General features: G+C 35.1%; 4 protein-coding genes across 14 annotated transcripts; 2 read left to right on the top strand and 2 right to left on the bottom strand.

The window, feature by feature from the left end:
• Positions 1-203: 203 nt before the first annotated feature.
• On the top strand, positions 204-7397 carry LOC110623358 (protein LUTEIN DEFICIENT 5, chloroplastic). Its single transcript, XM_021768268.2, has 16 exons — positions 204-468; positions 558-720; positions 813-1029; positions 1135-1206; positions 1299-1409; positions 3785-3976; positions 4092-4253; positions 5223-5318; positions 5389-5490; positions 5823-5855; positions 5941-6021; positions 6115-6197; positions 6316-6447; positions 6687-6747; positions 6846-6911; positions 6989-7397. Exons 1-16 carry the CDS (start codon positions 333-335, stop codon positions 7178-7180), a joined length of 1899 nt encoding a protein of 632 aa, XP_021623960.1. The 5' UTR covers positions 204-332; the 3' UTR covers positions 7181-7397.
• Positions 7398-7553: 156 nt separating this feature from the next.
• LOC110623359 (sterol 3-beta-glucosyltransferase UGT80A2) lies at positions 7554-15052 on the bottom strand. 2 transcript variants are annotated; one of them, XM_021768269.2, is made up of 14 exons: positions 14736-15052; positions 14083-14255; positions 13141-13380; positions 12219-12330; positions 11812-11982; positions 11058-11121; positions 10735-10792; positions 10447-10624; positions 10076-10206; positions 9734-9836; positions 9547-9623; positions 8770-8817; positions 8541-8690; positions 7554-7952 (listed from the first exon to the last, which is right to left on the bottom strand). In XM_021768269.2, the coding sequence occupies exons 1-14, from the start codon at positions 14821-14823 to the stop codon at positions 7779-7781; spliced, it is 1767 nt and encodes a 588-aa protein (XP_021623961.1). In that variant the 5' UTR covers positions 14824-15052; the 3' UTR covers positions 7554-7778. The 2 variants fall into 2 exon arrangements, with proteins under 2 accessions (XP_021623961.1, XP_043816191.1); XM_043960256.1 differs by lacking the exons at positions 14083-14255; positions 14736-15052 and having other exon boundaries at positions 12219-12401; positions 13141-13276.
• A 1638-nt stretch (positions 15053-16690) lies between these two features.
• LOC110623360 lies at positions 16691-23060 on the top strand. 9 transcript variants are annotated; one of them, XM_043960258.1, is made up of 8 exons: positions 16694-16925; positions 17047-17146; positions 17324-17564; positions 18623-19603; positions 20508-20555; positions 20651-20961; positions 21056-21387; positions 21561-23060. In XM_043960258.1, the coding sequence occupies exons 6-8, from the start codon at positions 20745-20747 to the stop codon at positions 21585-21587; spliced, it is 576 nt and encodes a 191-aa protein (XP_043816193.1). In that variant the 5' UTR covers positions 16694-16925; positions 17047-17146; positions 17324-17564; positions 18623-19603; positions 20508-20555; positions 20651-20744; the 3' UTR covers positions 21588-23060. The 9 variants fall into 9 exon arrangements, with proteins under 9 accessions (XP_021623965.1, XP_021623966.1, XP_021623968.1 ...); XM_043960261.1 differs by having other exon boundaries at positions 16694-17146; positions 18623-19106; positions 19188-19603; XM_043960259.1 differs by having other exon boundaries at positions 16694-17146; positions 18623-19106; positions 19181-19603.
• Positions 23061-25586: 2526 nt separating this feature from the next.
• On the bottom strand, positions 25587-27709 carry LOC110621964. Of its 2 annotated transcripts, none has more exons than XM_021766275.2 (3): positions 27182-27709; positions 26994-27088; positions 25587-26650 (listed from the first exon to the last, which is right to left on the bottom strand). In XM_021766275.2, exons 1-3 carry the CDS (start codon positions 27380-27382, stop codon positions 26623-26625), a joined length of 324 nt encoding a protein of 107 aa, XP_021621967.1. In that variant the 5' UTR covers positions 27383-27709; the 3' UTR covers positions 25587-26622. The 2 variants fall into 2 exon arrangements, with proteins under 2 accessions (XP_021621967.1, XP_043815606.1); XM_043959671.1 differs by having other exon boundaries at positions 27008-27088.
• Positions 27710-27742: the final 33 nt, after the last annotated feature.

Raw genomic sequence — 27742 nt, 5'->3', positions numbered from 1 at the left:
AATATTTGATTATATTCTGAGCCTAGCTTTATAATATTTATGGAAAAATTAAAAAACAATGGTGGGTTATCTTTCTACCACAAAGCTAATTAGTACTTAGTAGTTAGCTACAGAACAAGCGCTTGGAAAGATTCCAAAATCTGTTTTTTAGCGGTTCGCGCAGGCTTTAATAGTCTAATAGTGACCGCCGAGCTGATTGGAGGCAGCATTATCATGTACGTCTGTAGCTAAAACAAACACATAAACCACTTTCCCTCTTTTCACTGTTGAGATAATCGCTTTAAGTCTTGGATTTTTCATTCAGTTCTCCAAAACCAAGTGGGCAGCGGCTAATGGCTGCCAATTTTTCTCTCCTACATGTCCCTCCATCCATCTCTTCTCGGCACCAGCTCTGCTCTTTCCAAAGCAAACTTCAACTCAAAAAATTTAAACCCATAAACCCATGTTTATCCCCTTCAATCCAAAATGGTATGTCGGGTATTTGTTGCTTTTAGTTAATCTGTGGAAAAGTTTGTTACTTTGATATAAAATAGTGATCGTCTTCCACTCTTGTTCAGGGAAGTGTAAATTTTCTGTTATTTCTTGTGCTTCTTCGAATGGAAGAGAGCCTGAGTCATCGGAAGGTGGAATTAAGGGTGTAGAGAAAATTCTTGAAGAGAAACGACGTGCCGAATTGTCTGCTAGGATTGCTTCTGGGGAGTTCACTGTAAAGAATTCTGGGTATGCTGCCTTTTTTCTTTTCTGGGGAGTTGTTTATCTTCTGTTTTTGGTATTAACTATTTGTTTTGGCTTTTGTGTCTTTTATAAACAAGTTTTCCATCTATATTGAAGAATGGATTGTCAAAAATTGGTGTTCCAAATGAGATTTTGGAATTTTTATTCAAATGGGTTGATGCTGGTGAAGATTATTCAAAGATTCCTGAAGCAAAAGGAGCAATTAGTGCCATTAGGAGTGAGGCATTCTTCATACCCTTGTATGAGCTTTACCTCACATATGGTGGAATTTTTAGATTGACTTTCGGACCTAAGGTCTGTTTACTGTTATCTTGTCTGCAATTAGATATGTTTGATTACTCTGAAGGTGTTCCAAGAATTGCAGGTTTTTGTTTAAACATTTCTTCTTCTTGTTTGCAGTCCTTTTTAATTGTTTCTGATCCTTCTATTGCCAAACATATATTGAAGGACAATTCAAAAGCTTACTCAAAGGTAAAAGTTTGCCTATTTAATTGATGTTCTTTTCCCTTGTCATTGTATTTGCAAAGCATTTGGCTTTAAGGACCGTTTTACTCAACCTGCAGGGTATCTTGGCAGAAATTCTGGATTTTGTCATGGGGAAAGGACTCATCCCAGCTGATGGAGAAGTATGGCGTGTTCGGCGACGTGCTATAGTCCCAGCATTGCATCAGAAGGTAATGTGTATTCACTGATTTACCCATTCATAGGATTGAAAATTTTGAGATGAGATGGTTTTGCATGTGCTAATTTATCTGTCTTTCAGCACTTCCTAGTGCAAAGCATGTGCCTTGGCATTATGTTATCTGTATTTGTTATAATAAGGCCTACTAGCATGTGTCAAATTCAAAAAAAATAAATCCTATTGTTTTCAACAATTATGAATTGCAGATATAATTATATAATAAGCAGGGTTGAATTCACGTAGAACGGATTAACTACTATTCTCACATTTTTTGTGAGAATGGTACGGAAGAATATGAATAATGACCGATGACTTGAAAACTTCGCTAATGAACTAATGATCGACCACACAACTTTATGACCGCCTGTCTTCAATCGATACGTTCTGATGACCTTACGATCTTACGGCCTATCAGAATAAATTGTCCTTCAAGTCAACAGCGGCTCTGAAATCAGAATAAATTATTTCATAATATTTATAAGAGATACAGACTTAATGAATCTGAATGACTATATATTATTTATGCAATTAAACAATTGGTCATATCAACTAAATAAATAATAATCTTAAGAATAAAAAAAATATAGAAATCAGAAATAAGAAGGAGAACTAAGATTGATCGATCTCATAATTTTTATGAATTTACACCTCGAAAGTTTCCTAACTATGAAAGAAGATTAACTACTGAAACTCATATTGCAACTCTAAAATTCTCACTCCAAAAACTCACTCTCTAATTCAAGAACCTTTTCCTAAAAAAGTTATCCTAAAATTAAAGAGGAATAAAAGAAAATCTCTTTAAAATAAAAAGTGACAATCCAAAATTTCCATTCTTTCTAAAATCGTTTCTTCCCGAATTGGTTTCTTCAATCAGATTTGGAAATCTCGTGATATTTCACAAGCCGTGCCCAAGTTTTGTCTTGTTCGAGGTCTGTCTTGCCCGAGGTCTGCCTTTGTGAGTGCTCCTCTGATTTCTGCCTAAAACTTTCAATTAAGAGCTTTTCTTCCTAAAAATTACGGAATCTATCAATATTGTAAAAAGGAAAGAAATATCTACAATTCAGCATAATTAACTCCAATTTCATCAGAAAGAATGTATAATAAATAGGCAAAATTTACACCCTACCAAGACTGAAGTTTTAAGAATGATAAATTGAGGAAATACATCATATCTTAAAAAATTTTGGAACTTTTAGCAAAAAGATAAGAAAGAGAATAAGAAAGGCTCGTACTGGATTATTGAGACATCATACAAATTTGAACACCTTAATGAGGCAAAATGTGGAAGGAAGAAAAAGCCTTTTGCAACACCTCAAGTCACTGGCATATATGAGTGGCTAGACATTTGGAAACCCCTAAACATAATGTTAAATCAAGATTGTGGTTACTCGACCAACATGTCGGGCAGTGAGAAAGAAAGGAAAGTGAGGGAAAGTGAGAGATAAAGCAGAGAAAATGAAAATCTTCATTAATTGATTCTGTGATGACTCCAGTAAAATATTTATGCTTTATGCAATCACTAGTAACTTCTAAACAGAATCAACTAACTAAGCAATTGGCATCTCCCAGTCCCTCATGCCTGGTGAGTATCTCCGTCCGGATAGGCTATCCTTAGTCATGCCATTGCCCCTCGCTTCAAAATCGTTCTTATCCTCAAGAATGGAAGTAAGAAACTGGCCGGGAATGAAGGAGACATCTTTTCATGTGAATCTTGAACACAACTGTTACTCCATTGAATCAAAACCTGCTTTGCTGACTTATTGTTTCCTACAATTGTTTTGAAATTGTGTGGCACAATAGGCTCAACTTGAAAATGACTATGCTTGCTTACTTTTGACAAGGAAATTTGAGATGAGGACTATGATATACGATTTGTGCAGCAACTTAGCAATGCTACGAACAGCATTGGTGCATATTTTCACTCCTGCAATAATTTAATCTTTATCCTTTGCCTTCTTGATGTCTTCCATTTTTCTTTCATGAGAATTATAGAATCACAAGAATAGAACTCTCTATCATGACTCCCAAAATACTGCAACTTTCTTACAGTACTCACAATTTCTATAACTCCCTTATTTTTAACATTATAAGAAATGTCCAAAAAAAAAAAACAACAACAACAAAAGAATGAAGTTTACAAATGTCTTGTGCAAACCCAGAATTTTTTAGTGGCACCACAAAGGTTTTCTTAGAAACTTAAACAATTTTTGGGACAAGAAGAATACCATTATTGTATTGATTTGCTGGTTTCAGTTTGAAACAGCCGTGTGGTGAATGAGACTGCCTTACCTTTTGCAAGCCTCAAAAGTGTCCTTTTGAAACATCTCTTAAATCAACTTACGTGCTTCATTGATGTCATTTCTGTAGTATGTAGCGGCCATGATTAGACTATTTGGACAAGCAACAGATAGGCTCTGCAAGAAGCTAGATGCAGCTGCATCTGATGGGGAGGATGTAGAAATGGAATCACTTTTCTCTCGTTTGACACTAGATATCATTGGCAAGGCAGTATTTAATTATGAGTTTGATTCACTTACAAATGATACTGGAATAGTTGAGGTACTTTATTTTCTTATTGACTAATTTTCTAATGTCCCTTTTTCTTACTGTCAGTGTTTTGCTATGCTTTTGTATGTTGCTTCATAGTTATTTGTCTATTTGTTGGCGAGAGCAGGCTGTTTACACAGTCCTCAGAGAAGCAGAAGACCGAAGTGTTGCACCAATTCCTTTCTGGGAGATCCCAGTTTGGAAAGACATTTCACCACGCCAAAGGAAAGTTTCAGCGGCCCTCAAGTTAATCAATGAGATACTTGATGAGCTGATTGCAATATGCAAGGTATGGTTATCAATGTTTTTTAGAGCAAATGCTTGTTCTGCCTTATGTATCAATTTGATCCATGGGCATATACTTTATGTCACTGTGTAGATCCATAACACATCAACAAACAAGAGAGCACTGAGTCTATATAAGTGTGCCTTACTTTGAAGCTGTGAGCTAGGGCAATTTGGAATGAGATCTGTAAGGCTTAATTTGAGTGTTCTGTCCTAGGAATGGTTTCAGACAACTGATTGATTACAAAAGTTTGTACTCTTGATTGTTAAGTTAAATTCTCCTAAACCAAGAACTTTCCCGCTCTGTAAAATATCGCTTACTCTAACTATAATGTTCTTTGCCACCTTGCACTGATATTGATAGAGAAAAGAATTAGGCAAAGAAGAGAGGAGAGGAATAGACTTGGATTAAAGAGAGGGATGGAGAAAAGTAACTTGTATTCCGAACCTCAGTATAAATACAAGCCAAACAGAACTAACAAGGAGGACAGGCTCTCTCCCAAGCAGAGATCTGCTCCTATCTATAAGAATCAAGAAAAAAACATTCGATACCCTCCCTTCCTTGTCTTATTCTATTTATAGCTATATACCCATGTAACAACCTCTGCACATGTAACAATCTCTGCACCTATGCACCTATGTCATCATTTCTTATAACTAACTCTGCCCCACTGTTTCTGGATTCTTCTTTGCCCTCCTTGAATATACGATCCACGTGCTTCTTGCTCTCCCTTTGCTCACTCTTGGCACCGTGTTTGTATCAGATATGGTGTCTTTCACATGAAGGTGATCAGTTTAAATTCAAATTTTCCATCAAAAGATGTATTGGAATTAGCAGAAAATATTGGAGGAGAGTTCATGATCATGAAAAGAAGTTGATTAAGTTCTTATAAATGTGTATTTTGCAAAGTATAAACATCTTATATAGTTTCAAGTTCGCATTTCATCTTCTTTTAACTATTCAATCTTGCAGAGAATGGTAGATGAAGAAGAGCTAAATTTTCATGAGGAATACATGAACGAACAAGATCCAAGTATTCTTCACTTCCTGTTGGCATCAGGAGATGATGTATGTATTTAGTGACCATTGTGTTTGCTAGTAGTTTGAATAAAAGCAAGTTTCTCACAACCATATGCAGGTTTCTAGCAAGCAACTTCGTGATGACTTGATGACAATGCTCATAGCTGGACATGAAACGTCAGCTGCAGTTTTAACATGGACATTTTATCTGTTGTCCAAGGTAATGCAGAGTCAAGGTTCAGCAATATAGCAATATTTTACTCAATTTTATGCAAATTTTTCAGAATGTTCATCTTCCCTCATCATCTTCTTCTTCTTCTCTCCACAGCTCTTCTCTCTTCCTTATTCTATCTCCTCTTGGTAGGAAATACAAATAATTAGGAAATACAAATAATTTTAGTGTGTGATTTCCACATTCATGCTAAATATCTTAAAAAAATTCACACCATTTTAACCTTGAAATGCGTACTAATGTTCATAGAAGATTAATCATATATTAGAATAGCAGCTGCTTAGTAATGTTTTTAAAACTATTTTCCTTCCTAATGGCAGGAGCCGAGTGTCTTGTCCAAGCTCCAAAGTGAGGTAACTTACAGGTTTTATGCATTCATACTGCATTGCAAAGAACATTGGTAATTAAGTTTTCTGTTTCTAATAACATTTCTCTTAGGTTGATTCTGTTCTAGGAGATCGATTTCCGACAATAGAAGACATGAAGAAGCTCAAGTACACAACTCGAGTAATTAATGAAGTAAGAATGCAATCATTGCTGTTTTCCATAGTATTTCAAGTACATCTTAACAGTTCAATGGTTGTAATATCTTCATTTCCAATCTCTTTGCAGTCTTTGAGGCTGTATCCTCAACCGCCTGTTTTAATTCGACGATCTCTAGAGAATGATGTTCTTGGAAAGTACCCCATAACAAGGTTATCCAAATATACTTCTTGTCAATATATTTACTTATTTGGTAGATGTCATGGTGAAGTAACGAATAGGAACTTTGATTGATGGAAATGATGAACCCTATCATGCTGGTATTTACAGGGGTGAAGATATATTTATTTCTGTGTGGAACCTGCATCGAAGTCCTCATCTATGGGAAGATGCAGAAAAGTTCAACCCTGAAAGATGGCCTTTAGATGGACCCAATCCAAATGAGACCAACCAAAATTTCTGGTAAGTTGCCTAATGTTTTGCTTATTATGTTTAGACGTTCTCTCTTAGTTGTAAGCAACTTTTTGGTTAATGGGTGATTACTAACCTGCTTATACTTCATGATTCTGCCATTAATTTTTTTATCAAGTTGCAGAAACGTAAGCACAAAGCTTCACTTTATTATATTGTTAGTCATGCTGTTAGATACTTAATACTTATGCCTCTTCCAAATAAGTAACGGCAATAAAACCTTATTTCAGTTACTTGCCATTCGGTGGAGGACCACGAAAATGCGTAGGGGACATGTTTGCATCATTTGAGGTAATTTTGTTGCTGTTAACAATTGAACTTGGCAAGCATGATGCTTCTTATCAAACCATTTGGATATGTGTTACCTAACCACTCATGCTGATCTACAGAGTGTTGTCGCTGTTGCTATGCTTGTTCGGAGATTCAACTTTCAAATGGCACTTGGGGCACCTCCAGTAAGTTGCTTAACCCTGTAAAATAAACTTGATAATGCAGTATGAAGACGCATCTAAACGTTTCAATATATATGCAGGTTAAGATGACAACAGGAGCAACGATCCACACAACAGAAGGGTTGAAGATGACTGTCACACCAAGAATAAAACCTCCCATAATACCAAAGTTGGATACGCCTGCTGTGACAGTAGATGCACCTGTAAATGTTTCCAGTGAGGAACCCCAGCTTGGTCAGAAAGGTGAAGTTTCTGCTGCCCATTCCTCCTGATTTCTACCATCAGATACATATCATGGACATGTGATACGAAAAGAGAAAAAGAAAACCCAAAAACCTATTTACCCACTCCTCTTGTTCTTATTATATATATGTATATATAATATATATTTTTATTTAAACTGTTCTAATCAGCTTTGAATTAATACTTCTCTTAATATTTTATTTAAATTTAAAATTTGTGCAATATGAGATAAAATTTTGAATTCAAGACTTTCACCGCTACAGTCCCAATTATTATTTTGACTTATTTGCTAAATTATAAAATTAACTCGAAACAAACAGATAAAATAATTATAAAGGAAAAATCACAAACAGCAGAAAATTAACATTGCAAAGCCGACATATGTATATTCTCGTTAAGTTATTAGTAAAACGGTGAGCATTGTATTAGAGTGAAACGCATTGTTTCATTATAGTTTTCCTGTTACAACTAGTTGCTAGGCAGGAAAACTGTCTTCTCTCTCTTCGTGTATATAAGGCAGAGCAGGCCTTCTGTATTTTTCAGATCAATGAACGAGTTTCTTTTCCCTCCCGTTCACTTTTTGCACAATTCTCTTGATATGGGAGGGGGAAAAGGCTCGATTGAAAATCAATGGCAAGCAAAACAACTTTTTATAGAAGGACACTTTGGATGTGCAGGCTTAGGTGAAGGTTCAGGTTCCAATTTTTGTCGAGGAAAATGTTTATAGAAGGCATTTACAGCACCTTGTACCCCATTCTCCTCCTCCATGGCCTTGGCCAACTCCATAGCATGCTCTTTCACCTGCATGAAATCACCCACATAACTCTTTTTTTTGTGTGCATTTTACTTGAACAATATAACACACAAGTATTGATCTATTTCAACTTATTCAGATTTCCTTCCATTATGCCCAAACCCTCTTGTATAAAAATTAATGCTGTTACTACTAAAGTTTAATCCATTATGCTTATGAAAAGATATGATCAGGCCAGAGTTTTTGCCATTATAAAGTCCCAACAAGATTTTTGTACATATTTTATTCATCAATTGATTATAATTTTTTCAATAAGGTCTAGCTTAAAAAGATTAACTTTAGTGACTTCAATAAAATAAATTGAATCGTTTATGAATAAATTAGAATTTAGTGATTAGTTTTGTAACCATTATTGCAATCTATCCTATAAGTTGTAGGACAAAAATACATGAACTTGCATTGTCGCTGAAAGGAAATTGGAAGAACTTGGATTCTCCTTGCAAAAGGTTATTCCAACCTTAAGCAATAAATCATAGAACCAAAACTTAACTTAGCATCCCCATGAACAAAAGAGACAAAGACAAAGCAATATATTAAACTTGTATATGCTGACTTGAGAAGAAATTCATGCCTACCTTGGGATCTAGCATGAAGTGTATTGCATCAACCAACTTTTCAAGTGAAAACTCATCAACTGGAATAGGTGCAGGGCCTAATCCTCTGGCATGAACCTGCTCTCCCCAGAAAGGCTGGTCCCCGAAGAAAGGTACAATGGTTGTCGGACACTGTCGAAGAAAATCAATCACCAACCATAAACTAGCAGTAGAAATTTTTAAGAACATGTTCTCAAGTACATCAATTTACCCCAACTTTGAGACCAGCAGCAGTTGTTCCAGCACCGCCATGATGCACCTGAAAATTTTAAGGTTTCAATAAGCATATCAATCATTCAATATAAAAGTCGAAAAAAGAAAAACTTCACTCATACAATATCAATGCTTTTCATCCTATCCTTTGAAAAATAATAGCATTTTTTTATCGTTTGGTTTTGACTGGAGGTTGAACTCAATACTTCACAATTTTGCAGACAAATACAATATCATTAAACATAATAGCATTTTGCACCTCAGTCTATCAACATAATAAACCATGCAAATAGGAAAGCAAAAGAAGAAACTTCCAAATTGTCACTCAAGGAGGTTTATGTCATTTGGAAGTCTAAACTCAGCATAATAATCCTCAAATTACATTTTTATTTTTTATTTCTTAAATTATCAATTGTATGACAATGATATGGAAACAATTAGAATTGAAATTTAGTGGGAAAATTATATTGTGAAATATTATAGCTAAAAATTTCGAGCAAAATTTGCCATTTCAAGCCGTAAACGGAATTAGATTTTGGCGTTTTGAAAGTACCTCCTCTTGTTTTTTTGCTTTTCATATTGGTATTAGGTGATTTAGTTATTCATTAGAAAATCAATTCAACAGAGACATAAAAGAATCAGAAAGGGACCACTTTGATTAATATTTAATGACAAGGGAAGAAGTGCAGAACTAAGTAATTGGACAACCATCAATTTTAATTCTAATATAGAATACTTTCAGCCATGATAAAATAAATGAACAGTGAAGTTCTACCACAGCCTTGCATCTTGAGAACAGCCAGTCATGAGGGCAATTGTCTAGTAAGTAGACAAACTCCTTTGGTTCTGCCACTGGAAAGAACACAAATAAGTACACATACTATCCAAGAGCATCTAATAGACATAAAACCTTTCGAATGTTATGTATTTTTTGAGGTTTAAGATAAAAAATCAACACTTACAATTCCCAAGACCACCCCAGCCCTTGTTAATGATGCCTCTTTGACCAGTCTCTTCCAATGCTGTAACTATAATCTGGGTCATCTTCTCTGGTTCTTGAAGAGGCTGTTGCAAATGTGACCATGTTCATGAAACTTACATATAAATATTCCATTTTAAGGAATCCAATATGATCATTCAGTTATCCTTATTTTCCCTTAACTACTTTCCAACTAATGAACATATTTTTCAAAGCAAGAGATTATAATATGCATCCTAATAGTACTCTCTGTCCTGTTATTTTTATTGTGCTAATCTAGAAGTAGATATAAAGTCTTGTTGACATAACTCGGAAAGAAACTCACAAGGCTACCAAAACCAACATAGATAGGTGGATCTCCACCTTCTAGCCATTCCACAAGTGAATTAGGAGGTTCATAGTTTGATGCAAGGTCAAGGAAGCAAAATCCAACAACATCAATTTTTGGTCCCCAGTCTGCACAATTGTAGAAAAATCAACCATCCAAGAAGTAGAAACAAAAGCAAATGAATAACTAAAAAATAGAAACCATGTTTAATCCTTCAAAGGATAACTCTTGATGATTAAAAAAACACATAATATAAAATCCAGGTTAGAAACCATGTTTAATCATTCAAAGGATAACTCTCTGATAATTAAAAAAAAAATGCATAAAACAAAATCTAGGAAGTTGTCTTATCAGCACAAAAAACCAACCTTTTGGTTTGGGAACAAGGTGAGGACTCCATATATACCCGTAAGGCAGATCAGGAGAAGAGCTATAGTATCCACTTAAATATGTGACAGGTCTTAGCTTCAACTTTTTCTTCCTAAATTCGTTAATGATGTTTCGTATTCCAAGCCAAATCATTGAATCTACAATTTGATATGACAACTGCAGCAAGAGTTCAAGGTTAATTAACATAGAAATTAAAATTCAAACAAAAATCACTTCAAGATGAATGAGATCATGAGATTAAACAGAAAAAATATATATATACTCACTTTATACGCAACTGGTTGCTTAACACGAGATAGAGGATGGGGAAATTCACTAGTAGGCCTGACAAGGATGATAAAGATCAATATGCAGTTCAACTTAAATCAGAAATATGTAGCCCGCCTTCAGAACTAAAGCAAACTTGGCAAGAGTTAACTACCTCAATTAATTTCATTTAGCAAAACATATCCTCATACATGTGTGCATTTCTGTGCAGATGCACACAACACGATAATAATAAAAAAGAAATGTCATTGATGTACTTGTAAAGGAGAACTTTTAAAAGCATTCATAAGATTTGATATCATCCCCATCAAAGAATACTCACGTCCAAGGCATTGTGAAGAATATGTGAATTGGTACTTTTAGAGCCTCTGCAACATGTGTATGTCCTGTAAAAATATCTTCTGTGTTAGAATTGTAAAAACAATGACAAAACAGAAAGAGGTTTCAGTGATCAGAACCATGATGGGTTAAATTGAGTGTAAATGCAGAATCACATATTAAAACCAAATAAAGTAAGCCCAAGAAAACACTAATCTCAAACTAGTTGGAGTTGGCTACATGGACTCACTTCCTCCACTCCACTTGATTTAGGGCTACATATCCAGAATCCAACACCGGCAATAAGACTGCTTTTCTATTACTAGTATGTTTCAAAAGAGACATCCCCCCATGACACTTCTTACTGCTCCATGGCTTTCTTCCATTGGTCTCCAACAAGCAGCCAACAAAAATTGCTTCGTAGATGCTTCTAAGTGCATATATGAATGTAAAAAATCTTTGAGAAGAAGCTTAACAAAAATTAAATGATAGATACCACGTTCAGCCAACAAAAAACACTTTCAAGATGAATTACAGAGTAAAGATCATCAACAACTTCAGTCTTCCTTTTATTTAGTTCTCTCATCTTCTCTTGCTTCTTAAATGTCTTCTATTATTTCACACATCAATATTGTTATTCTAATTCATGAAAATCATTCAGTCAACAGTACACAAAATATACCAAATCAAAAAGTAACTATGATGGAGTCAACAAATATCCATGGGGAAAAAAAATGGAAAAAGTAATGAGATCTAACCATATGCTGGGGGATTGGCTATTATTGCATTCGCTTTAAATGGAATTTTTGTATCAGGATCAGGGTTCTGGCATGCAGGAAGTAAAGAGAATATGATATCCCTCAGTTGATGCCTCTGAATAGATATTTCTGAAGGTGAAGATGGCAAGAAACCTTTATTTTTTACCATGTCTGGAGAAAGGAAAAAAAAAAAAAAAAGTAAAGTGCATTAAAGTTAATCAGCATGCTCAGAAAATTCAACAGAAGAAAGGGGAAGAGATGGAGAAGGATGGAGTGCTCAAACTGAAAAGCAAAATTTATCTGAATAATTACAACTGAAAATGACATCTCAGAAATCAATTTACAGTCTGATTCAGTTAATTCAATTTCTTAAAGAAAATTCCTTATCTAGAGAACTGAATACTTACAGCCAGCAAGAACTTTTGGATCTCCACCTAGAGGGAAAAATTCCAATCCAGCAGTCAAAACAAAGTCCTTAAAATTTGCATGAGTTGCTAATCTAACCCTGTGACCATCTTCCTGCAAGCACATGCCCATATAAAAGGTCCTAGGAACAGCTTCTCAAATAAGAGAGACTTAAAATTTTCATGCTGGCATAATTGGTAGAAGAAGAAACTTCTCAAATAAGAGAGACTTCAAAGTTTCAGGCTTAAAAAATATGTAGAAAAAGAAGAACTTCCCAAACAAGAGAGACCACAAAGTTTCAGACTGAAGTACTGAAAAAAAATTGGTAGAAGAGGAACTTCTCAAACAAGAGACTTAAAAGTTTCAGAATGACATAAAGACTTGAAAGTTTCAGACTGGCATAAAGTGGTAACAGAACATGCAAGTTAGATGTTGATCAGGTTGAGCCTAAATGCTCTGCTACATCATCTGTATGAAAATTGATGTCGGAAGCAATTCAAGCATCTTTGTAGCACTAATCCATCTATCTGCAGGGGTTTTCACATCTCTAACATCTAGTTGAAAGCATATCTGAGTCTATCAAGAGAACGATTGAAACTCTAACGTTGCAGAAGAATACAGGCAATAAAAACTCATAGATAGTAGAATCAGATGTATTTTGATATCATGTGATTCAGGGGCCAAAGCAAAAAAGAATAATCTGTCTCTTAGGGCTAGCTCTAATCTTCAATCTCTAGTACCATAAAATTGTTGCAGCCTCATATATCCTAGATGTGTATATGGCCCTCAGATGGTGAATAAACTAGGTCATCAAAGTACAAGCAACAAGTCGACATGCAATGGAAATGGTATTTGGTTTGAGAAATATGATAGTCACCAAACTTTTTATTTAGAAAACTTGTAAAACCAGAGAACAAATGTAACCTGTAGACGTTTTCCGATGGCAATAAATGGTTGAACATCTCCCCGTGTTCCAACAATAAGCATTACTATTTGCAAGGGAGGTATATCTTGAGGCTCAGCTGTGTCAAAAGGTTCCTCATCAGTACTTTCATCTTGAACAACTTTGACAAGATCCAAACTCGGCGGTTTGATATCTCCGGGCACTTCTAATTGTACAGTTCCATCGTCTTTAATATTTGCAAATTGAGGAAGTAATTTGATCTGCAGTCGTGCATTAAAAGAACTACTAAAAACCCAAACAATTAAGGTGGGACAAGCAAAAAGAAAAAAAAAAAGTAATAACTCATAATTAAGTAAAATGTTATAAGATAGTATGACCATGTCATAAATGAGAGTTTACCCTAAAGAAAATCAATATTCCAATAATTGAACTCCAATAAACAAACTAATATCATAATATTGATAGTCGCTTCCATCCCATGGGACCAAATATATAAAAGAGAATAACATACACTGAGAAAAGATTGACAAAGCAGATAACCCTACAAGTATAAAATGAACTCCCATATCATGTCACCAGACTAGAAAGTTCAAACAACATATAGATTCTTAGATTATCCCAGAACCATGCAACTTACTATCCACTAATGCCATTCAAATTGTGCTCTACCTTTAGAAGTCTAACAAAGAAGTTTCTAAGGCATAAACAAAGACAATAATACAGACCTGACCCATATCAGTGGCAGAGCCACTATATTGGGAATGTATTAAGTATTTAATAGCACAAATGCTTCCAGCTCAAGCAAACTATTGACTTTCAACTGTGTTGTCACTTATCACAAAACTTAGTCTTGCTATACAAAGACAATACATTTATACCCCCTTTTGTTCCATTTAATTAATAATATAGGCAAAAGAAAGAAAAATGATTGCCGTGGCAAAAATAATAATGATTCGACAAACCTTCTTTTTGAAAGGAATTCTATCATCGAACAATTTTGCTGCCAATATGCTTAAATGATAGCTCTCTCCATGTCTACCAGATTTTTCCTGATGGCTGGAACCTGAGTCAGATTTCCCAGTTGCTGACGTTTCTCCAGACACGCTATGTTTGACCAAACTACTATCAATAACCCCTGAGTGGAGAAGTTTCAGAAATAAAACACCACATGACTACTTTAGGAACAAACTAACAGGCCAAAGAGTTACTGCACCAACAGGGAAAAAAAAAGTGGCTAGGACTTCAAAACAATCAAGAGAGATAGGAATCCCAGATACAAGGGCGAACTCTACAGACTTTGAAAATAATCAATATTAACAATTATAGGCACTCCTTAACAATCATCCACCTCTCAGCATTTGTAGCTGCACCACAAATAGCGGGCAGCCCATCCTAACCCCATTAACTTTCATGTACTGTATGCTAAATTGCTAATCCTATAGATAAATGAATATGAACACCAATTGCGAAATTTTTTTGCCGTATTATGGGGACATTGCGCTAAATTATGCAACTGTAACAAGTTGATGTACGAAGATCATTAGATGACTCGAAAGCCGAGCTCACACGAAGTAGGAGCAATGTAAAATATACGAATTGGAAAAAGAAGACAAACCAGAAGAGTTGGAGGCAATGCCATTTTCGCAAACAACCGAATCGCCGGAACAACTCCGTCGGTGAGGATTATCCGGCGACTCCGCCATGTTCTCTGAATCTTATCCTCCTCTCGTGGATAAAAGGCAGGCGAGGAGGAAGAAGATTAGATGGAAAGAAGTAAAGGGAAAGGTATCTGTGTCCCTGTGTTGGATTCCAATTTTGGAGATTTTGATTTTCGCGGATAAAAATATATATATAATCTATGCTAAAGACAGAGAGCGAAGCGAGCGATCAGCGAGGAAAACGGGAACCGAAAATGGACACGGCCGCAGAAGACAAAAAAAAAGACCTGCCACGTGGAACCTGAGAAGCCGTCCCGACACACGTCGTCATCGTTAAGATATCGAAAAGCGTTGCGTAAAGCTCATCATTCCACGCTCACCTAAAAAATTTAAGTAAATTTACTCTTTCATCCCTAAATTTTCTAAGTAATAATAAGTTTATCCATATGATTTAAAAATTTAGTTATTTGTCCCTCAATTTTACTTTATCATACGTTCGGACTCTTTACCATTATTAATTTAAATTAAATTATTACTAATATTTTTTTAGCATTTATTTTTTTATTATTTATAATTTCATTTATTAATTTTATCTTCTAATATTTCAAATCTTTAAAAAAATAAGAAAAAATGAATATGAGAATGAAAATATTATTAATTATTGAATTAATAATAGAAAAAGCTGTAATTAATTGAACCATTTAAGAATTAAATTATTATTTATTCTTGAATTAACAACAAAATGGACAGAAAAAAATAAATGTATGATGTAAATAAAATTCATGCATTAAATAAAGAGTTAATGGCCAAAATATTATATACATTTGATATTATTATAATTGTATCCTATATTTTTTTATAAATTAAAATTTAATTTTTAAAAATTTGATTAAATATTAAAAGAATAAAATTTAATAAATAAAAAATAAAAATATAGAGTGAATTATAAAATAATTTTTTACAATTAATTTTAAATTTTTTTGATATGGATATGATATTGATATAATGAGTGATATAATAATTTTATTAAATTTTTAATAAAATGAGTAACATTCGAATATAATTAAAATAATTTTAAAAAATTAAATTTTAATTAAAAAAATTTATTAAATATGGATTCGTCGTACCATTCTAACCGTTAATATTTTAGCAAGAGAATTTATTAAATATGATGATCTCTTGAGTTGCTATTCCTTTTTATTTAATGAAAGTTTATTAATAGATTAAGTAATTTTATTTTTAAAAAAATTTAATTAAAAAAATAAAATATAATTGTAATAAAATAAAAAATACAGAATTTTTTTATTTAAGAGAATTTTTTATTAACTCTTAAATAAATTAATTTTTGAAATATAGAAATTAAATTTGATGATTAGTAGAAACTATGAATTTTTTCAAAAAAAAAAGACATAAATTGTTTTTATTTTTAACTTAAATATGTATAGGAATTGAATATAGTAACACAGCTCATTATTTTTTAATATGAATCTTCAATGCAATTTATTTTGCATGGTAAAAAAGAAAAAGAAAAAGAAAAAATCTAAAATTAAATCCGAAGGCCCAAAGCCATGAGAACTATAGGCGAAAAAAGGCATGGGCTGAACTCTAGCCCAAAAGCAGTATCCAATATCAACTGATATCATTGATAGAGTCACGGACCTGACCCCAACTGAGCAGTGAGCAGAGCGCAGAGCAGCCACTCTCCCATGCTCCGTTTTGTTTCTGCGGCACTGCATTGCAGGTTCATCGATCCAGCTATTTGAGTAGGACCCACTCTAATATTTCTCGTCCATCAACCCTCAATACATTTAGCCAAGTCCGCTATCTCACGTGTTGAAGTTTAACACGTGAGAGATAGAGAGAGAGAAGGTGGGCCAGAGTAGAATGTTTAATATTAGCTAGTGACGTGTAGGAAAATGGAATGAACGTTTCGTTTTGAGTCGCTGACAATTTTGAAACTCTCCGTTCTCTTCTCTTCTTTTAAGTTGAGGTCAGCGTGAGTTAGAACATGAGCGCTGTACTTTGCTGTTTCTGTCTTGCGCACGGCGACCGCCGTTTTCTGGTTTGATCACGCTCCATTTCTTAGCTCAATATTCGCTTTGTAGTTTCAGTAGTCCTGTTGATTGGCTGTACACTTCTTTGAATGCGTAACGGTTTAGTCCTTATTTCTCTCTCTGTTTTTATTCGTTATTTGTCTTATTCTTTGGTTTTTGAGGATTTTTTTTCTATTATTAAACTTTTTGCTTAAAAATTCTGATTGATTATTAGTTTGAGTCTAAATTTCTTGCTCATTAAACGCGGAAAATATGAAGAAGAGGGAAGTGACAAATCTGTAGAAAGATTAAAATTTTCAACGGAAGAGGACTTGGTAAGTAGTTGATGATGATTACGTTGCAGCCTTCATGGAAGCATTTCTCACTTTTTCTTTGGAGGGGGGGGGGGGTGTGGGCGTTTGGAATTTCGTTCAAACTGGAATTTTCTTGACGCAAACTCTGGAATGGTCACTGGTTTCCCTAAGCTAAAGTTCGTTAGTTAAAACTTGCAGATTAATGTGTATGTGAAATGATGGAATAACTACATAGTGCAATGGGTTGAAAATGCCTAGCAGCAAGGTTTATCTGACATACAAGCGAAAGCTGCCATTGTATAGAACGGGCACTGCCCATCAAAATGGGTGTCATGATTCACTTTCTGAAGGGCCAAGTGACACTTCTGTGACTGTGCCAGATAAGCATGATGCACCAAGTGATGAGCATATATCAGAAAATCAGCAAAGAAAATCATTGGTGAGTTTGTCTAAACTTGACAATTGCTCATAAATTCATAATCAATGGATATGTCTTTGTATGGTTTTTAGGATTGCTGTTGTATGAGATTTTATTTGTCTGTAGCAATTTCTTCAAATGAAGATTTGGTATTTGATGTTAAAATATTACTAGCTCCTTTTTTTATTTACAAATGCTCAAGGCTGCCTTGATATAGGATATTTTATTAATTTATGCACTGCTTCAAATGGCATGCTTCCTGTTTATTAGCAGTTTGTCTAGGGGCTTGATAATTTAATATTAAAGTTTCAATGGAATATTTTACTGTTATCTTGCTGAAGATGGAAGAAAAGGGCACACTTATTTGTTTCTTGTATGTAAAAATGGAATATATATTGTAGTCTAGCATTTTGGCACTATCTTCTTGACTACATGTTGGATCCAGGTATAGCTTATGTCAAGGGCAACCAAAGGGAATATGCCGAGAGAGAGAGAGAGAGAGAGAGAGAGAGATATCTAAGAGCCCTCTAAAAATTGTTTGTGGCACTAGAATAACAAAAGTCTTGTTTATTATTGTTTTTCCACTGATATAATAAGTCCATGTGTTGTCCCATTTTCATAAGTACTAGGGAGTCTGAAGTGAGTTTTTTGAAACCTTAGAAGATACCAGCATCCAGAAGTGCGTAGAAGAGACTTTTTCATGCTAATGCAGGGTTAGGATTGAAAATGTTGTTTGTAATGTCTTTAATGAATCCAAGTTACCATGTTAGCCAAACATGAAGAGGCAAGAGACTGCAGTCTCCTCAAAGAACTTTATGCTTACACATAGAGACATGAATTAGGGTTCACTGTGCCCCTGGCACTTTGGCTTCATTGCTTCCATAGTATCTTGTTTCAAAAAATCTTCTCAAATTGCTTATCAAAATTAACTTGAAAATATTGATCAATTTATTTGTACTTACTTTATTTTCTCTGACAAATATAAAGACTTTTATCTTTTCAAGTCTGATTTTTTTTCTCTATGCACTTCACAACTTTTGTGGAGATATTTCCTGGATGTGTTGTATGTGGTGTCACAGGCAACCTGCTGCAATGCAATGACTGCCATCAACCTTATCATCAGGAGTGCAGTGACAGATTGCTTATGGTATTCCAAACTTTTACGGAGGAGAAAAGGGAAAAAAATGGCCATCAAATTTCAGTTACACAGCATGAATTTTATTATCATCTAATGAACCACTATTTGCCCCCTTTTCCCACCCCACTTTTCTTTTCCTCTACCTCCCTCCCTCTCTGTGTCTCTTTCTAATGCATGCTCACATGCATAGACAAAGCATACTATGAACAGGGAAAAGGTGAGCTGTGGTTGTAAAATACAAGATTCTTCTTTGCTTCAGCCAATACGAAAATCAAGCAGACTGGAAGCAGTGAAACACACTGGAGGATCTGATAAGAAACTGATGAGTGTCAGTTCTTGTAAATAACATGTTTTGGGGATTCCTCGCGAGGACACCTCTGGGAAGGATGCACAGGCACCTTCTTATCTGGATATATCCTTGACAAGTAATTTGAATCATGTTCAATTTAATTCATATTCAATTATGAACATAGATTCTGAAGAGAAATTAATTTCTCAGTCAACAGGGATCAATACCAGAAAGAGTTTGGATTTTATCAGCTCAAATTCATCCTTAGAAAGTATTTGCATTGCTGTATGTGATACCCGTTCATGTTTTCTGAAAGGATCAAACTTGTAAGGCACTGGCACAAACTCTATAGATAAGTCCAGTGATGGTCGTGGCCATTTGCATGGACCAACCAAGTTAAGTAATCCTTTAATTACTTTTAGTTGAAGATGAAAAAGGAAGAAAGACAAAATTGAGGCTGATATAAAAAGTTCATTTCTTGACGAGAAAATTTGTTCATTTCATACCACACAGAGTAAAACCACTGATGGTGCAGTTTCTGTTAAGGTCTCCTTGGAAGATAATTCAAGATATTTGGAGATACATGGGATGGATGTAGATTCAAGGAATATGTTTCATCAAAATCAAGATAATGTATGTCCTTTTTCTCTCTGATTAATTCTTCTTATGTTTTTTGAATTGGTCTGGTTCTTAACAACACAAATAGAAAGTTATGTTAAGTTATAACACTAACTTGCCAAACTATAAAGGTAATTAATCATCCGTTCTTATTACTTTAACTGTTATTGTTATTGTTATTTTAACATTTAGAACCCAGAAAATATTGTCATCCACTTCATATTTTTTCACTTTAGAAGGCAAGGGATGTATGCTGCTTTTGGTTTATTAAATATCTTCTTTGTTGTTTTTGCATTTTATGTTCAAATCTTAAGAATAAATTGCTGAAGTGTAATAGAACTGATTTGCAAATGACAAGCTGTAATATTTGTTTCTTATTAATGCTCGTGCATTTGTCTTTTCTGGATAGTCTGGATGGTAATGCGGTTTTGTTTTGTCCACTGAAATGAATAAGTAGAAGATTGGGTTAGTGATTATAGAAAACTATCTGTATAGTGTCTGTATGTGTGGCAGAGAGAGAGAGAGAGAGAGATGATAAGAATAGGATGTGATATGGCACAAGTGCATTTGTTTGTCTTCGTGCACATGTTCTTTTTCATTTTCTAACTTGTGGATAGCAGTAGGAATTGATCTTGACTGATTTAGCAATCCGGAGCCTTGTTTTTCTTTTCCTTAAGAAATAGTATTCTTCTTGAAAAATTAATGCACTTTAGCAACTGGTACTGGGCCAAAGTTACAAATATATGGTACAGGTTTAAAATGACTTGACTGATATACAGCATCTCACTCTTTTTTGTTAACTCTGGTCCTCTCATTTCTATTCCTGCAGATTGACTTATTACTGTTCCCATAGGTTAGTTGTTAATGTATATCAGAAACTTGATTCTAGACACTTATGCTTTTACATCTTTTGTGACAGATAAAAGCTGTTGATTCTGCTCAGGCTCATGCAAATTTTGCTTTGAAAGTTAAGACATAAATTTAGATTAACTTTGTAAATTGTCGTTGAAATTGAAATTTAGTGATAATTATGTAAAGAATATGTTCTTATTTTTCAAGCAGTTTGACTTGTGAGGAAAAAATATCCCATGGCTCCGAAAGCAAATCCAAGGATATCTCACCTATCAGCAGACAATGGCAGATCTTCAAAGCTAACATGCACACTGCAGAAGCATTTCTGGGCAATTTACAGATCTCATTAAATGATGCTGCAAATGATCCTTGGGAAGCTAGAGGCATAGATATGGAGTTGGTAAACACTAAATGTCAAGCTGAATCTGAAATTCTGTCAAGTGATGGTGCAAAAGCAACGGTGGTTGCTGATTACACAAAAGAAGGAAAGCGACCTTATTTGGATCTGTCTGTTACTCCTGGTACATTTTGTTTTTACAAAGGGTGTAAGTTGGTGGTTTCATCTTTTGGTGTTGAAGTTATCAGTGCAGTTTATTCACTTAGCTCTTTTTGCAGATTCATGTGGTACATTGGACCATGATGTCATTGTCAATTTGGATTTGGGCTGTCAAAAGGAGCCTCTTCATGGTGCTTCAGAATCTCTTCGAGGCTCAATGGACTCAACATGCACAAGCAGAAGTCATGCTACTGTTTGTGATCGGGTGTCACCTGCTGAATTATTGCAAGGTAAGAATAAGAGAGAGGGGGAAGTTTCACCGGTTCATTCAACAAGGGCAGTTAGTGATGCATCTACTTCAGTAGAAGAAGCTGGAGACAACTCAAAAGATAATGATTTAGATTGTCATCAGTTTTCTATGGACAATACATCAAAAGATGAATGTCTGCAGGCAAGTTGTATCTCATTGTAAATATGTCAGTTCTCTCTTTTCTACAATTCTTGTACTATTATGCTATTTGTTATTTCATACTAATTTCCTTAATCTCTTCAATTGAGAATTGTTGTATCTAAAATGTTTCATCATTTTTTTTTCTTTAAATTAATTCCAACTATTTTCTGAAGAAAAAGGCAACAGTTTCCACCTCGTAATTACAAAGCCAGAAGTGGTTCTCTATTAGATTTGGGTTTATCCCTATCCCAGCCAACAGGGTCTGACATGGCCAATTCTTATTCGGAAAAGTGCCCCACCACATCATCAATGTGGAACTCACACAGAAAAATCATAGATTTTGTTCAAGATGTACTGCCTCAATCTTCTTCTAACCATGCAGCTTCATTGCTGAGACATAAGCTGATGCTTGATAGTATTGTAATTCGAGCAAGTAGTTTGAATGCCAAGGATGCTTTGCAAGACAAGTTTAAGTCATATACAATATGGTCAGAAGAAAGAACTCGACTCTCTTTGGATTGGTGTTAGGAGACATGGAAGAGGCAACTGGCATGCCATGTTAAGGGACCCAAGACTCCACTTTTGTTCTTGGAGAACAGACTACAGAGAGGGACCTTTCTGAGCAGTGGGAAGAGGAGGAAGCTAAACTACTGAGTGGTAGTCGTATTGTACAATTCAATTCTCCAATAACACATGGTATTTCTTTGGACAATAATGATCACTACGTGTGCAAAAAATATGGAATCTGGAGAGAAAATGCAACTGAGGAAACTACACTCTCACTAGGGGATATATATGCTCGTAGAACTAGCAACAGTTCAAAGAGGCAGCGTGTCAATTTCACTAGTGTTGAAAGAAATGACATCCATAGACCTGCTACTTACCCAAGGAGTGCATCTTATTCAAATTTTCACGGTGAGATCTATAGCAGGGGATCATGTGATAATTTTGGGTGTATGACTCTGCCAAGTTGTGATCACATTGCTAAGTAATACCCATTTCACTGCTTTGGCATCCGAAGGTAATTTGCCTCACTGTCCACTTTCTCCAAGGCCAATGGAGGCAACTCTACTCCCCGATTTTTCATCTACTGCTCTTTCAGGGGGAACCCAGTTTTTCAAGCCATGTCCAGGCGCTACCATTTAGTGGCATGAGGAATTTGATGGATGGCGGTTTTGGTGGTATAAGGGCAAATGAGCTGCAGACATCTGGTAGTGCTCATCACTCCAATGTCGCTTTGGGAATGAGACATGGCAAGTCTGACATGTGCAGTTCTTTAGGTCTTGTCAGTAAACCAGATAACTTGATCATTATTGATAGTGATGCATCTTCTGAGGAGACCATATCAGATGATCGTAGTGCTAGGCCCTAGTTTTGAAGAGATTATGTAAGCGAGACTCTTTTCTCTGGTTGTCTCAAATGTGTTCATTATCTGCTGTACAGTTTTTGTAATTTAGAATTTAGTAAACAAGTTCTAACTTATTTTTGTATCGGCATTAGCTAGACACCGCTAGTCCATGTAGTAGTCTGCTTGATACTCTCTGAAGGCTAGCAGCATCTGGAAAATCTAGGAAGGGTCATTTTACTAGACATGTCTGATACTGTGTATTTTTCATGGCACTGGGAAAAGATCACTAGTCTGGAATCCTTTTCTGAGGAGGATAACTTGATCATTAGCATACTGCTTGGTTTGTTCTAAAAGTATTAAAAACATTACGTATAGGTATATGAATTCTGTAATGGGATTCTGGATTCAATATGTTTTTTGCTGCAAATAATCTAATTTCTTATCATGCTTTTGTATCTAGTTTAATTAACGTGGAAAATGAAGGTTGACAACAAGTGTAATGTTAAAATCTGGGAATAGTCAGGGCTGTAGGATTCCCTGAATTGGTCCAAGGATTGAAATATGTGCTTCATGATGACAGAGTTTAAATTCTAATAAAAGGCATTATCTTTTAGATTTTTGAATGGTAATTAATGAAGTAATTAAATTATTAAATTGTAACAAAATATTCTTTAATTTTACTAATCTATCTTTTACCTGGCTTACTACTGCAATCTCAGTAATTCTCCTTTCATTAATCTACAATTAGAAACGTGAGACAAACAAAGAGAGAGAAATTATAAGATAGGTTTTAGAAAATGATAGAATTAATTATTGTATTTAGTAAAATTAGGAAAAAAAAATAATAATGCTCTTTAATTTTCTTAAAATGATCAATAATTTTGGAGAAAACAACTTTTCAAAGTAAAATATACAAGTAAACGAAGGGAGTTTTATTTTAGGTAATATTGAAAAAATTATTCAAAAAATGTTATGTCGTTATTTTGGAATTTTGGAATTTGTATACCAGAAAGTGTTTTTCTCACAGTAATGCCAAATTAGTTCTTCTTGATTCTTCTTTTCCTTGAATAAAATAAGTGCCATAATTTCAGTCCTTGTGTCCTCTGCTTTGCCTGAATAATAAAAATAGAAGAATTTGGCTACAAAGTACTTCTGATAAATGTAGGCATATAAAAACAAAATATCTTGCAAAGAAAGCAAAAATGGCCAAAGAAAATTCCCATTTCCTAGATAATTTTCCACAGTTTCTTGTCAAAAATTCCTAGATGTTATCCAATTTATCCAAGACAACATTATAGGATGAGAACTCCTATGTTTCTTCAAGATCCTTTACATAAGAATCCTCACCAGCTAAGTTTGTCCATTACCTATAAACCTGTGGCTAAAAGTTTGTATTTAAGCAATTTTTCTTTCTCCCACTCCTTCCCCTTCTCCGTTTCTTCTGTTCCTGAAGCATTTGCAGTGCCAATGAGAATGGGCAAAGATATCAAGCATGGTAGGGTCCTCAAACTGGTGCACCCAGGAGGCTTCGTAGAGATACATCAGAGTCCAATAAGAGCTGATGAGGTCATGAAAAAGAACCCCAGACATTGTGTTACTCGGCCGGACGTGTTCAAGTTTCCCTGGATAGTTGTCCGGCCTGAGTCTGTTTTGAAGCCTGGAGGAGTATTTTACATTGTTCCATTTCACACTATTCATCGTTTGCTGCAGAGAAACAGATACCAGAATCAGCAGGACCCTCCACTCCTGCAACTATTTTCCTTGGACTCTTCTGTTCAGGAAACATACTTCCATCATCTTGTGAAGCAGCAGGATTCTAATATATCGCCAAAACGAACTAAAGTAGATTGCAAGATCGAAGACTGGCCCAAAGATACCATCTTCCCTGAGTATGTAGTTAGAAGTAATCAGTTTCATGATCCATACTGCAGTGAAGAATCATTAATCAAGTCTCGCTTTGAGCTTGAACATTTTGATGATTCTCCTAAGAAACCATTCCCAGTTGATCACTGGCGTGCAAATTTTGATGTCAAAGTTCAACAAGAACCTATGCAGCAAGCCCCAATTCATTCTTTTGTCGAGCCAAGACCTTCATTTTCATCAGATATTGCTGCTACCTACTCATGCATAAAAGATGAGTTGGGGCCTAGCAACTCTCAGGAGTACAAGCCGTTGAAATCTTGTTTGAAGAAGGACAACAATGGTAAATCACGCGGTTTCAGGGTAAAATTTGCTATTCCAGATGAGTATGATAAGGATGATTAAAAGATAAAAGCAGAAATCATCAAGTTTCAAGTTTCAACAGACAAAATCTTCATAGCAGATTTCAGTTCTCTCTCTCTCTGTTCTTCTTTTTTTTTTTTTTAACACTTTTCTTCACAGCATCCACTGAGCTGGATTATGATGGTTGGATAGCTTAATACCTTAAAGAGTACTTATAATATGCCATACTTATGTCCATTTTACTACTGTTTGGTCTGCAAAACAAAATCATCAAAGGGTCTTTATAAATATTATGTTCTTTTCCTTTTCTCTTTCCATGTGAAATCATTTGAAATTAGCAGTAACCTTTGCTTTACCATAAACAAGGTAGCAGAAATTTGAAACTTTTTATTTTCAGGCACCCAATCTGTTGATGTTTGTGACTTTTTCCCCCATCCATCATTAATAAATTTACATATGCTAAGGCCAAAGTCCTATGTTCTCGAAGCACAGTCGCAGCCTGGGAGTGTATATATGCTAGACATGAAGGTTTCTTCTCAGCTGTTATTTTATTTCCAAGAACCTTTGTTTCTGAAGAGGAAATTTTTAACAGTGTTCTTGAATTTAGCCATGCACATCGTGTCTAGTTACCTGCCATGGTGAAAATGCTGAGAAAATACAAAGTGAAGACTTTTACTTGCAAAACCTCATAGTTTTTCAGTGTCCATTAAGGTTCTGAATAAATGTGGCCAGTGACCCTTGTAAATATGCTTGATATTCCCCACTGATGTTTGATTCAGGTTGTTTCAATTCCTGAACACCTCTTACAGTTTCGTCTTCTTTAAAAGGTACTAATGTCTTGAATGTGCCATTGTTTCTGTCCATGCTTTTTCCGGATGGGCTTAGGTTCATATAATGCATTGTTTGCATCAGAATTAAAGAAGGGCTATGATCAAGCGATGGAATCACTGGACTCTCTGTAACAAAGAGGTTGTTCGCATATTGCTTCAAGTAACTGGTGGAGTGTCGTCCATAATTACAAGCCAAGTCAGTGGAATATCTCCTTCTAATATTTTCAATACCTGCAGCATTCAATATAGAATATAGAACGTTATAACACGCATGTTTAACATGATTTACCGATTTGATTACGTCCGGTTAGGATTTTCTTATTTGTCTATGAATTTTCAAACAGAAAACACTACAAGAATATTATATATTTATATGTCTAGAGAAAATACAGAGAGACAAAATAGTTCTAAACAAAAATTCGCCTCTCGAGAGCTCCGCCCAACACCCGGGCAACTCAACGTGGAGTTAGATCCGCTACTGTGGATACGGTGTATAATTCATAATATATCATTAGTTCCCCTGACTTAATAATTCTCACATTTGGAACTAATACGGTCGACCCAACTATTTTCATTTTTCATGCCCAATGTATCCAATAAAAAATGCCTGGCTGCAAAGCTCTTCCATACTTCTGTAGAAGACCAACTGATACAAAAGGAAACAGAAAATATCCAGTAATGGAAAGAGACAAGGTTGTGGGTATTTAGTGACCTTGGACATTCTTGATCTTTTTTCTGGGTTTGGTGAGATGCATAGGCTGGCAGCATACATCATACATTCTACTTCTTTCTCCTCGTAATTTTGCTTTAGTTGAGGGTCTATAATCGCATCGATCACCTTCCTCTCAAGCAATGGACAACCCTGCAGTATAAAGATTCAACTACACACTTAGAAATGCATGCTAAGATTCTGGATACTAGGCAAATGATTCTAAACCGAAAAACCACCCATATCTGTTAAATGCAAAGTATGCAAGAAATATGTCCAGGGCCATTAAATTTAAGAAAACTATTAGACAACTGCAAAGGCTAATATTCTAAAAATTCTTGCAAGTTAACTTATGTGATATTCAGCTCCTTTGATGTCGAGAAATATCAAATATGCTCTTAGTTGGTTAACATGTTCCAAAGATCCAGGACCACTTTGAACCGGTTGAATATCCAGCTGAATCATGATTCAGTTAGGAAACAAAATGCTAGCTGACCTATCTAAGATTACCCAGTTTGCCTCCAGCTCTCTGGCTTCTGTGGCCCCTGCTCCTAGTTTTGCATCAGCTACAATCTTCACTTGAGTATGAACCTGTATATTGCTCATAAGAAATCGTAAAAAGGTGATCACATTCCTAACTATGCAATGAGGCCAAAAAAAAAAGACAACACAAGAATTTCTTACTTGCTTATCATGGGATAAGCACAGTTGCTGCATCATCTGCATACAGACGTTGTTTATTCGTCGGAATGAATCCTGTTGAACTGTTTTATTGAAGCCATTATCATCTGATGCATTCTTCACCTTGTCCCTATCCCCAAATCCCCATTTCCTTAGCAGGCCTAGAAATGAGCAAGCAAAAATTTTTGTGTCCACCACCACCATTTTCTTCAAAGAAAAAAGGAAACCTACAAGAAAGCAAGTGATTTGCAGAAGATGGAGGACGTGAACGTCTATGACATGGAAGCAATGCAAGTATGGTTAAAGAATCCATAGCCTTTGTTACATTTCGAAATGCCCATTCTAGTGCATAATCTGTGATTTCTTTACTAGCATCAACTGCTACAATTATCACCTCACTATCCATTATTACTTTCCTTTCTGTTTCTTTCCCAGGAATCTAAAGCCAAGAAATAGAAGAACAAGACACATAAGAAGCCATATAAGAGCTTGCAATAACATTTTTCAAATAGTAATAATTACTAACATTGATGTTTCGGATTCCACTTTTTATTTTCTTGGCTT

Source organism: Manihot esculenta, chromosome 9 (genome assembly GCF_001659605.2).
Source record: "Manihot esculenta cultivar AM560-2 chromosome 9, M.esculenta_v8, whole genome shotgun sequence".
In the NCBI taxonomy this organism is placed as follows: domain Eukaryota; kingdom Viridiplantae; phylum Streptophyta; class Magnoliopsida; order Malpighiales; family Euphorbiaceae; genus Manihot; species Manihot esculenta.
The sequence above is the reverse complement of the archived record's forward strand: the minus strand, read 5'-3'. Positions and strand labels throughout refer to the sequence as shown.

Excerpts from the sequence above, each read along its gene's own strand:
- LOC110623359 (XM_021768269.2), bottom strand. The coding sequence starts at position 14,823 with ATGGCGGAGTCGCCGGATAATCCTCACCGACGGAGTTGTTCCGGCGAT. Across the intron at positions 12,331-13,140 it reads CCATCGGAAAACGTCTACAG|GAAGATGGTCACAGGGTTAG; the intron begins GTTACATTTGTT and ends ATGTGCTTGCAG. Across the intron at positions 11,122-11,811 it reads AGCCAATCCCCCAGCATATG|GACATACACATGTTGCAGAG; the intron begins GTTAGATCTCAT and ends ATATTTTTACAG.
- LOC110623360 (XM_021768273.2), top strand. The coding sequence starts at position 20,745 with ATGCACACTGCAGAAGCATTTCTGGGCAATTTACAGATCTCATTAAAT. Across the intron at positions 20,962-21,055 it reads GGATCTGTCTGTTACTCCTG|ATTCATGTGGTACATTGGAC; the intron begins GTACATTTTGTT and ends CTCTTTTTGCAG. Across the intron at positions 21,388-21,560 it reads CAAAAGATGAATGTCTGCAG|AAAAAGGCAACAGTTTCCAC; the intron begins GCAAGTTGTATC and ends TATTTTCTGAAG.
- LOC110623358 (XM_021768268.2), top strand. The coding sequence starts at position 333 with ATGGCTGCCAATTTTTCTCTCCTACATGTCCCTCCATCCATCTCTTCT. Across the intron at positions 6,748-6,845 it reads ACATGTTTGCATCATTTGAG|AGTGTTGTCGCTGTTGCTAT; the intron begins GTAATTTTGTTG and ends GCTGATCTACAG. Across the intron at positions 6,912-6,988 it reads TGGCACTTGGGGCACCTCCA|GTTAAGATGACAACAGGAGC; the intron begins GTAAGTTGCTTA and ends ATATATATGCAG.
- LOC110621964 (XM_043959671.1), bottom strand. The coding sequence starts at position 27,382 with ATGGTGGTGGTGGACACAAAAATTTTTGCTTGCTCATTTCTAGGCCTG. Across the intron at positions 27,089-27,181 it reads GCTTATCCCATGATAAGCAA|GTTCATACTCAAGTGAAGAT; the intron begins GTAAGAAATTCT and ends AGCAATATACAG. Across the intron at positions 26,651-27,007 it reads GAGAGCTGGAGGCAAACTGG|GGTTGTCCATTGCTTGAGAG; the intron begins GTAATCTTAGAT and ends TTTATACTGCAG.